The 10,256-nt window shown below is 40.0% G+C and overlaps 1 protein-coding gene across 1 annotated transcript; it reads left to right on the forward strand.

Annotated features, from left to right (window-relative positions):
• The first annotated feature begins 40 nt into the window (after positions 1-40).
• Positions 41-3,606, forward strand: CFAP97D1 (CFAP97 domain containing 1). Its single transcript, XM_059908237.1, has 6 exons — positions 41-164; positions 663-733; positions 1,005-1,123; positions 2,068-2,191; positions 2,733-2,789; positions 3,296-3,606. Exons 1-5 carry the CDS (start codon positions 41-43, stop codon positions 2,778-2,780), a joined length of 486 nt encoding a protein of 161 aa, XP_059764220.1. The 3' UTR covers positions 2,781-2,789; positions 3,296-3,606.
• The last annotated feature ends 6,650 nt before the right edge of the window (positions 3,607-10,256 follow it).

A 10,256-nucleotide genomic window follows, 5' to 3' on the forward strand; every position in this document is an offset into this window, starting at 1 on the left:
CCTGGGTGCCTCATTTCTGAAGTGAGACTAGGAAGAGAAGATGAACAATTCCCTGGATTATCTAGCCTACCCTGTAATCGTCTCTAATCATAGACAGAGCACATCATTCAGGAAGAAACTGGACTTTGGCCACTACGTATTTCATAAGAATAGAATACAAATAGGTACGTGGGGCAATTTGAACTGGACACTGCGATTAGGGTTCTGGAAGGGCCCACCTTAGAGATATTGACAGTAAACCAGACCAATAGATGGCTTTGCAAATTTATCTTCCACCAGGGAGTTCATTTGATGGATATGCTCATTTAAACTCTTTAAAGCCAAAGTAAGGTAGACAGAGGATAGGACTTCAGCATCCAGTAGCCAGGCTATTCGTACTGGGAAAGGGTGGGAGAGAGGTTTCTTTCATTAGATATAAAGGATATTTATGTCTGTAAATTTTATTTTTCACAGCCCTCACCATTCTCTCATGTCTGCTCAAAACTCTCCAAAAGATGTCAGTTTGGGAAAGTCAACTAAACCAAAATTCCTGAACTGGATTAGTTCAGAATTCAAACTTGTAATGTTTTAATCAGGGCCATTGTCTAGAATGTAAGCAGATTTTCTAAGGCTACTAAGAGGACACCTGTGATGTAACATTGCTTTCTTTCCCCCCTCTCTAGTGAAGCCTACTGTTGATACCAAGCCTCCAGTGGTGCACACACATCACATTTTAAAACTGAGCAAACTACAGGTACTTGTCCCTGCCATTATTGATTTTATCTATGTCCTAAAGAAGGCCAGTTTCCCAGAGCCTTCTAAATACCCACCTCACCAAAGATTCATTCATCCTTCTCCTCCCCATACACACCACCCCTGGATTCCTCAGCTTCTCTCCCAGTCTCCACTGTGGCCCCCAATATGCCCCTTTCGCACAATCCCAGAGGAGGGGGATGCTCAGCCATTGTGTGATGGAGAACCATGTAGCAATGACGTCACCATGACGGGGTGGGGTTTCTCACCAGGGTGAACAAAAGAGAATCGACAAAATCGAATATGAAAACAAGCAACTGTGTCAGAAAATTGCCAACGCCCACCGCGGCCCCGCCAAGGTGGATTGCTGGAACGAATATTTTTCCAAGAGGTAGTGTTCTTTCTCTTCATTTCATTTTCCAAAAGTCAAAATTGACTTCACCCTTCTTGGGTTTTAGTGCCAGAGGAATACTTAAGGGAAGTTATCTTGAGGGATAACCAAAGAGACTAAGTTAAGGAGAAAGAAAACCACCCCAAACAGGGACCTTTCTCTAGCGTTAAAGAGCTTTTTTATCCCTCTAAGAGACTCTTCAGAGTCCTATTCAGAGTTTGTCACAAGAAAGCACTTTTGTAAAATGGTGACCATAGCTGGGACTACAGCACTCTTAAAATTGTTTCCGCAAATATTTCCTGAACTACCATGTGCTAAGCACTAGGACTATAGAGGTGAAATGAGAAGTATATTTCCTAACTCCAAAGAACCCAATGTCAGGTAAGGGGGACATTTATGTAAATAGTTATGCAGTGTGATCAGGGCTACAAAAGGAGCGTATGCAGGGAAAGAAAAGTGGTGTGTGTGTGTGTGTGTAGGGCAGGGGGAGTGTCAAGAAGTCTTTCCTAATCCTTGTATTCTGAAATTGAGTTGAAAGCTGAGGGGAGTGAGGTGAACCAAAACTTGTCATCAGCCATTTGTGATTTATCTGTAGGCAAGACCTTCATCCTCTAAACCAGAGATTCTCAATCTTGGTTTCACATGATAATGCCTGGGAAGCTTTTGCAAAATGCCAATGCCCAAGCTCCATCCCAGACCAATAAAGTAGAATTTTCTAGTAGGCAGCGGGGCTGAGAACCACTGATCTTAAGCTGAAAAGGCTTTGCACGTTTCCCAGAGTGTGGTCTGGTTCAACAGGCGTAGAGGGCCTCAGGGCTCCGCGGGACAGCTGATTCCCTGCACTTTGGCAGCCTGGATTTATGACATCACGACTTCATCTCCCCCACTCCCATCCAGGAGGAGAACTTTATTCTTCACGCATCTTGGGATTTTGTATTTTTCAGCTTAAACAGAGAAACAAGGAACCGGGAGCTAGTGAGAATCACCATGGAAAACCAGGGCATTCTGAAGAGGCTTGGTGATCGCAAACCCCACTATGACCGCAGGTCGTTGGAGTTAGACTGGCAGGCACGTGGGTACTCTGTGATATTCCTATGCACGCGCAGAGTTTGCGTTCAGAGTAGAGCCAATCTCAGGAGAGACCCCTAAGCGGCTGAGGGTGAAATCATGAGAAATGCAACAATCATTGAAAGAAAAACTACCCAGAGCCTACAAAGCTAACAACAGGAGCAAACCATCCACCAGCTTGGTAGCAAAGCCATTATGCTCCTTGGTAGCAAAGCCATTATGTGTCAGCTTCAGAGAATATCTGGTAGATATCAGAGGATATCAGAGGATATCTGGTATCCCTCATCTCTTAATCCATTCAGGATGAATGGACAAGCAAAGGGGATGAGGGTATACAATTCAGTATGTGGTTGATTTGCTTCATTTAGGAATGGGTCTTCAAGAAGGAAAAAAAAAAAGCCATCTGCAGTGCTTTTATAAACTTCCACTCCCTGGCTTTGGTCTGGAAGCCTTTTCTAAGCCATCCATAGGATTTAGAACTTCAACTTTCGCATCAGCACCCTGGCATTGACATAAATCTTTCTGATTCTTTTCCTTCAAGAATTCAAGGCGCTATATCAGAAATACAACCAAATATCCTCTCTCCTGAGATGAATAGGTATGTCTTCACATGGCTGCTCTTTATTAGAGAACACGGTGATCACAGTTGATGCGAAAGTCCTAAAAACCGTGTAGATGGAGAACGAGGGGCCCAACTAAGGGGTGGATTTTGCTCTTTTGTAATATTGATTGGCCATCCAGTCAGAGACTAGAGCTCTGTCTTTGTTTCCTCTCTGCATACAAGTAGGAAATGACTGCCTTTTGTCATCAGCTTTGAGGCTTTACGTGAGTCTAAGGGGAAGTGATTTGTTTCAATAAGACATAAACAGGAGGCCTTGTGGCTTTAATATTATGCTAAACTTATATTACAGATCTCTGTCACTGTTCAAAAGTAATATTATGTTGGCATTTTGTATTATTTCATATTATTAGTAATGACTAAGTTTCCCCGCTCTGCCGCTGCCCTTGGGGAGAAGGATAAATGGACACTCAAGCTTTCCAAAGAACAGTTCTGTATAATTGATGGCTCTCCATTTCTCTCCCTGTCCTCTCCCTGAATACAAGGTTACTCACCATGGAAAAGACAAGAGAAGGCCCTAGGATTTCTTAGCTGCTTAGGATTTCAAGACACTCCTAAGTGGCTGAATGCTAGGTCTTAGGATGCTACAATAAAGCTTGGAACATAAAATGAGTAAGTTACATTTAAAGTACCCATTTAAATGTAAATGTACCCATTAAATGTAAAGTTACATTTAATGAGAGAGAGAAAGAGACAACTTTTTAAAACACACACCATCACCACCACCCCTGGGGGAAGAATAGGTGGGGTGTGATGACCCAGCCACAAGTTCAGCTCTGTCAAAATGGAAAACAAAAGCGTATGAGGAAATTAAGGTTCAGACAACACAGAGAACAAACGCCATTAGTTTCTCCGTGAATACACAGGATTGGAAAAGAATGCTTCATTGAAGTTTCCATGGACTCTGTTTATTTATAGGGAGAAACAAGATTGAAAATGTCAAAAATTTCTCAAAACACATGACAAGACAGTGCTGCATGTCTTCTGTAATTGGTCTAATTATTTTGAAAGAGAGTAGATCTTATATATTATCACAAATAAATAAATGTTTTATTTTAAAATAATTAGATTTACAGGAAGTTGCAAATAAATGTATGGTGGGGCCTCCTGCACCCTTCACCCAGCTTCCCCCAATGTTAACATCTTGTGTAAAGTACAGTACAGTATCAATCCAGGAAGTTGACATTGCTACAATCTATAGAGCATATATAAATTCATGATTTTACATGCACTCATTTGTATGTATGTGTATAGCTAGTTTTGTGTAACTAGCATGTCTAGTTTTGTGTAAGTACAACCACATTCAAGACAGTTAACTGTACCATTATGGAAATACTCTACTGTACTACCCCTTTTGGCCACAGCCTCCCTCTTCCTCCAGCCCTAACCCCTGGCAATCACTAATCTGTTTTCCATCTCTGTAATTATGCTGTTTCATGAGTGTTACATAAATGGGGTCATGCAGTATGTATCCATTCTTTTCAGATTGGCTTTTTTCACTCCATATAATTTCCTTGAGGTTCATCCAGGTTGTGTATACCAATAGTTCATTCCTTTTTATTGCTGAGTAGTATTCCATGGTAGGAATGTACCACAGTTTATGAATGTACCATTCACCTATTGCAGGACATTTGGGTAGTTTCTAGTTTTTTGACCGTTTTGAATAAAGCTGCTGTGAACTTTTGTGCACAAGTTTCTGCATGAAAATAAGTTTGATTTCTCTGGGATAAATGCCCAAGAGTGTATTTGTGGGGTTGTATGATAAGAACATTTTAAAAGAAACTGTAAAGCTATTTCCAAAGTGGCTGTACCATTTACATTCCTACCAGCAATGGATGAGTGAGCCAGTTTTTCCACATCCTCAGCAGCATTTGATGTTATCACCATTTTTAATTTTAGGCATTATAACATGTGTGCAGTAACATCTCGTATGGTTTTAACTTGCATTTCTCTAATTAATGAAGTTGAACATCTTTCATATGCTTACTTGCTATCTGTATATCCTCTTTGGTAAAATATTGGCGCATTTGCCCATTTTCTAATTGGATTGTTTATTTTTATTGAATTTTGAGAGTTTTTTACATATTCTAGATCCAGGCCCTTTGTTGGATATGTGACCTGCAAAATATTTTTTCTGTAATTTATCTTTTCATCTTTCACAGAGCAAAGCATTTTAATTTTGATGACATTCAATTTATCAATGGTGAAACTGTTCTGTATCCTGACTCTCTCATACTGATATCCTGGCTGTGATATTGTGTATAGTTTTGTAAGGTGCTACCACCTGGCGAAACTGGGTAAAGGGTACACAGGATCTCTCTGTATTATTTCTTTCACACATGTCAATCTACAATTATCTCAAAATAAAAAGTTTAAAGAAAAAAATCAATATGTCCAAATGTAAATTCATTTTTAAACTGATTCCAGTTCATCTCAGTTTGAGGAACCATTCTTCTAGACATCCAGGTGAGAAGCCTGGCAGTCATCCTTTACTCCCTCTCTTTCATCCCTTCCTCCTTCCTGCATATTTTTAATCTACCAGTCCTGCTTCTCAGTCTTTGTATGTGCTACTGCCCATTTCAGGCACTTGTGATTTACAACCGGTATAATTAATGCAAAAATATGCCCATATCACTTTCTAGCTGAATACCTTCAATGATTTGCCATTCCTTCCAGAATGAGCCACACTTCTTCATATGGCCCCCCTCAATCCTGTTCCTCCTGTCTTGGAAGCCTCCATCAACAGGAATTCTTAGTTCAAGCAACAGAAATTGACTTTGATTTAAGTAGTGAAATAATTTATTGAAAGAATATGAAATAGTTAACAGTATTTGCTAGAAAGCTGCAGAACCCAGCTTCAGGCGGCACATCAAGGGACAACGCCCCAAGTCTTGCTGTAGAACTGGTCTGTGGCGCTGTGGCAAGCACAGCTGCCCTTGCTCTATCTAGAACTGGATCTTGCTGATCTGCTAGTGCTGCCTCTGAAAAGTCTTCATTGTCCCCACCATTTTGTGTCACTATCTCCCAATTCCAAGTCAGTGAACGTGTATCTGATTGGTGTAACTTAGATCATATGTGCCCATTCCTTATCTGCAAGGGAGGTTGGGAGAATGAGTTATCTGCCTTTTTCCAATGCTGGACATGGGTTCTGCTTCTCAATCTCACCAGAATAGTAAATTTCCCCCCCCAGTTAGAATGAGGCTCAGATACTAGAATTTCACAAAAATGACAAATGTCTGCAAACTTATATCTCATCATTCCTTGCCTTTTTCAACTAACAGAAGACATGTTTTCTTCTCACCCCATTCATCTGTTGTCCCCTCTAGCTGGAAAATCCATAGTTCTATGTCTTTGCCTGGAAAACACCTATACATTATTTATACAAGAGAGTCCATTCTCTAGGAAGTTCCCATGAACTGCTCAGGTTATATTAGGTATTCTTTTAAATGTTTGGAGATTTTCCTGTTGTCCTTCTGTTATTGATTTCTAGTTTGAGTCCATTAAGGTCAGAGAACATACTCTATATTTCCAATTATTTAAAATTTATTAATATGGCCTATCTAGGTGAATATTTCATGGACATTTGGAAAGAATGTATATTGTGCTGCTGTCAGGGGAAGTGTTTTATAATGTCAATTAGATCCTGTTGGTTGATGGTGTTCAGTTCTTTTATACACTGGATAACTTTCTGTTCTAGTTCTATCAATTGCTGAGAGTAGGGTGTTGAATTCCCCAATTATAACTGTAGATTTGTCTATTTCAACTTTTAGCTCTATCAGTTTTTGCTTCATGTATCTTATTTATTTTTAAAGCAACTGGTGCTCAATCTGTTTTTTTTAATGAATTTATTTTTTATTTATTTATTTTTGACTGTGTTGGGTCTTCATTGCTGAGCGTGGGCTTTCTCTAGTTGTGGCGAGCAGGCGCTATTCTTCATTGTGGTGCACAGGCTTCTCATTGTGGTGGCTTCTCTTGCTGCAGAGCACGGGCTCTAGGCACGCGGCCTTCAGTAGTTGTGGCTCACGTGCTCTAGAGCACAGGCTTAGTAGTTGTGGCACATGGGCTTAGTTGCTCCACGGCATATGGGATCTTCCCAGACCAGGGATCGAACCCGTGTCCCCTGAAATGGCAGGCGGATCCTTAATCACTGTATCACCAGGGAAGTCCCTGCTTCATGTATTTTAAAGCTCTGGTGTTTGGTGCATACACATTTAGGATTGCTATACCTACTTGGTGGAGTGATCCTTTTTACCATTTTATAATGTCCCTCTTTGTCCCTAGTAATTTTCTTTCTCTGAAGTCTACTTTATCTGATAATAATATAACCTTTTAAAATGATGTTTTTTAAAAAATTGTTTGCATAATTAAGTTTCCATCGTTACTTTCTGACTACCTATGTACACTTGTAGATGACGTATAGTTGGGTCAAGTTTTTTTAATCCACTCTACCAATCTCTGTCTTTTAATTGGCCCTTTTATTCTCCTCACTTTTAGAATATAATTATCTCATGTATTTCCTCTGCATACACGGAGCATCACATCAGATGGGGATACTTTTGTTTCAACCAGAAAATATGGATAAAGAAACTCAAGAGGTGAAGAACAATCTATTATGTTTACTTCTATTTTTACCTTTTCAGTTGTTTTTTTCCTTTCTGAAAGTCTCAGCCTTCTGCCATTTTGTTTGGAGAGCTTCCTTTAGCCGTTCTTTAAGGGTCAGTCTCAACAAATTCTGTTAGTTTCCCTTCATCTAAGAATGTCTTTATTTCCCCTTTGTTCCTGAAGGATAGTTTCCTCACATATAGGATTCAAAGTTGACAGTCTTTGCTGTCAGCACTTCATAAATGTTGTGTCACTTTTTCTGGCCTCCACAGTCTCCTTGATAGTAATACTAAAATAGAACTTGTGTTAGTGTTCCTTCCCCATTGTTTCTCCCTGTTCTTAAGATTTTTTTTCCCTTAGTTTTTAGTTTTCAGAAGATTAATTATGATGTATCTTGGTATGGATTTCTTTGGGCTTATCTTATTTTGAGTTTATCAGCTTCTTGAATATGTAGGTTTATATCTTTCATCAAATTTGGGGAACTTTCAGCTATTATTTCTTTGAGTACTTTTTGGTCCCACACTTTCTCCTCTCCTTCTGGGACTCTGATGATACAAGTGTTAGCTCTTTTGTTATTGTTTCATGGGTCCTTGAGGCTCTCTCTTTTTCTTTTTTCCCAGTCTGTTGTTCAGATTGAGTGAATTTTATTGATCTGTCCTCAAGTACCCTGATTTGATCTTCTGTCATTTCTACTCTACTATTGAGTTCATCTGAGTTTTTAATTTTACAATAACTTTTCATTTCTATAATTTCCATTTGGTTATTTTTCATAGCTTCTATTTCTTTGCTAAGATTTTCTGTTTAAAAAAATTTTTTTCAAGAGAATTTGTTATTGATTGTTGAAGCATTTTTACTACAATTGCTTTAAAATCCTTGTTAGATAAATTCCAACATCTGAATCATATCATATTGGTATCGGTTGATTTTTTTTTTTTCTTATTTAGTTTGGGGTTTTCCTGGTTTGGGATATGATGAGTGATTTTCTATTGTATCTTGGATATTTGGGTAATTATGTTAGGAATCTCTTAATGCTATTTACATCTTCTAGGTAGGAGTCCTGTTTAGGTGTAGTGTATAAGTTTCTGCTTCTTTTATGGGTTTTATTTCCAATGACATTATAGTTTTCTGAGCCTTCGCAATACTATTCTGGTCGGCTTGTTCTTTGGGTGCTGCCAGGACTCCCACTCAATCCCTGCTGGTGTCTTCTGCAGTGTAAGAAGGTGCTTCCCTGGGCTGCACAGTGTTGCTGGACCACCTTCTGCAGAGGGGCAGGCAGACACTGCTGGGCCTGGGTCTCCTAATATCACTGGGTGGAGGGCAGGGAGACATAGGGCTTCAATCCTGCTCTGAATGAACTGGGCCACCTGCTGGTACCCAGGTGTGGAGCTAGGGCTGGAGCTCCCCAGTAGGTCTCTACTAGGCTTCCCCTTCCCTGTCCTTTGGCAGAGAAAGCAAGCTTTTCTCCCTTCCTCTCTCCCTCCCTCCCTCCCTTTCTTCCTTCCTTCCTTTTTTCTTCCCTGTCTCTGTCTATTGGTGGTTCTGGGTTGCAGGCCTCTCCAGAGCCCAGTCGGGTGTGGGAGATGAAAAGAAAACCCAGTAAAGTCACCACATTGTTGTTCCTCAAATCCTGAGGTTCCCTAATCAATCCACCATCTTCTTTCCAGCTTTCAGAGTCCTTTTATCATTGTGTTTTAAATAAATTTCCAAGGTTTTAAGTTGTATTTAGAGTTGAGGAGGAGGGAAAAATGATTCTACATCACCTTGTTCTGAAACCACAAGCCTGACTTTTAAAGGAAGCAGTTTGAGACTGTATTCAAAGGGCAGGAAAAAAAAAAAAAAATCCCTATCAACTCCACCAGTTAGAGAAATGCTGCTTATCAGTTCTAAACTATATGATTCAAGAATGGGTTTTGTGCATATGTTGGTCTGTAGTTATTAAATAAGTCACCAAATGCTTTCATTTTTTTGGACGCATGATCCTGTGATTGGTGGCATAAATGATGTAACCCTGGGTAAGTGGATGTAAAACTTTGATGGGTCACATGTCTTAAAGCACGTATGTTTTCAAACATACAATGGTAAAAGCACAATCGGCTAATGTTTAACATAGCTAAGCATTGCCTGTGAAGGACAGATGGTTATAATTTTCTTAAACCCATTTCCTTCAGGGAGTGGAGTGGATGGTAGAGAAGATTACAAATTTATGGATCAAGGATGGCAAACAGGATAACTCACTTGCCAGTTCTGCTCAGTTGAGACTGGATACTATATCCTGAAAGATCCAAAGCAGTGCCTACATTCAGCAAGAGAGCACTGTGATCCGTTAGTGCTGTCTGCCACGGGTATAAGAATGGTTGATGGCAGCACATATGCCCCACCCGTCTAACATCCTTGACCTAGAAAAGCCCTCCAGAGCTCACATTCTCTCTGGTTGTAGACACAGGCAGAGAGCTTACCAGCATTTGGGGGCCCAAGGGGGGAAAAAAGGTACATTTTGAGAGGTATGAAATAAGCAGATTTCTTGGTGTGAGACCCAGAGTGATGGACTTTTGCAAAAATTCTGCCCAGGGGGTCAGAACGTATGTGCTACTGGCTGGAATGGGACTGGGAGTTGAATTTACACACATTCCACCAATATATATCTGTAAACAGGTGCTTTTTTTTTTTTAAATAAGACTTTTCTTTTTATGAACAGCAAAAACACTTTACAAATGACCTGTCTCTGGGGCCCTGTCCATTCTACTCACAGATTTCGTAGCAGCCAAACAGCTGTGAACACAGCTTGCCTTAGAGGGTGAGAAGGCTATTTTGACAGGAAATAAAGCAGGCATCACATTTTAATGC

The sequence above is a fragment of the Balaenoptera ricei genome, chromosome 20 (assembly GCF_028023285.1).
Source record: "Balaenoptera ricei isolate mBalRic1 chromosome 20, mBalRic1.hap2, whole genome shotgun sequence".
Taxonomy (NCBI): Eukaryota; Metazoa; Chordata; class Mammalia; order Artiodactyla; family Balaenopteridae; genus Balaenoptera; species Balaenoptera ricei.

Bases quoted from the DNA above. Each gene is read 5' to 3' on its own strand.
- CFAP97D1 (XM_059908237.1), top strand. From the start codon at position 41: ATGAACAATTCCCTGGATTATCTAGCCTACCCTGTAATCGTCTCTAAT. The intron at 165-662 runs GTACGTGGGGCA...CCCCCTCTCTAG, and splicing joins TAAGAATAGAATACAAATAG to TGAAGCCTACTGTTGATACC. The intron at 734-1,004 runs GTACTTGTCCCT...GTTTCTCACCAG, and splicing joins TAAAACTGAGCAAACTACAG to GGTGAACAAAAGAGAATCGA.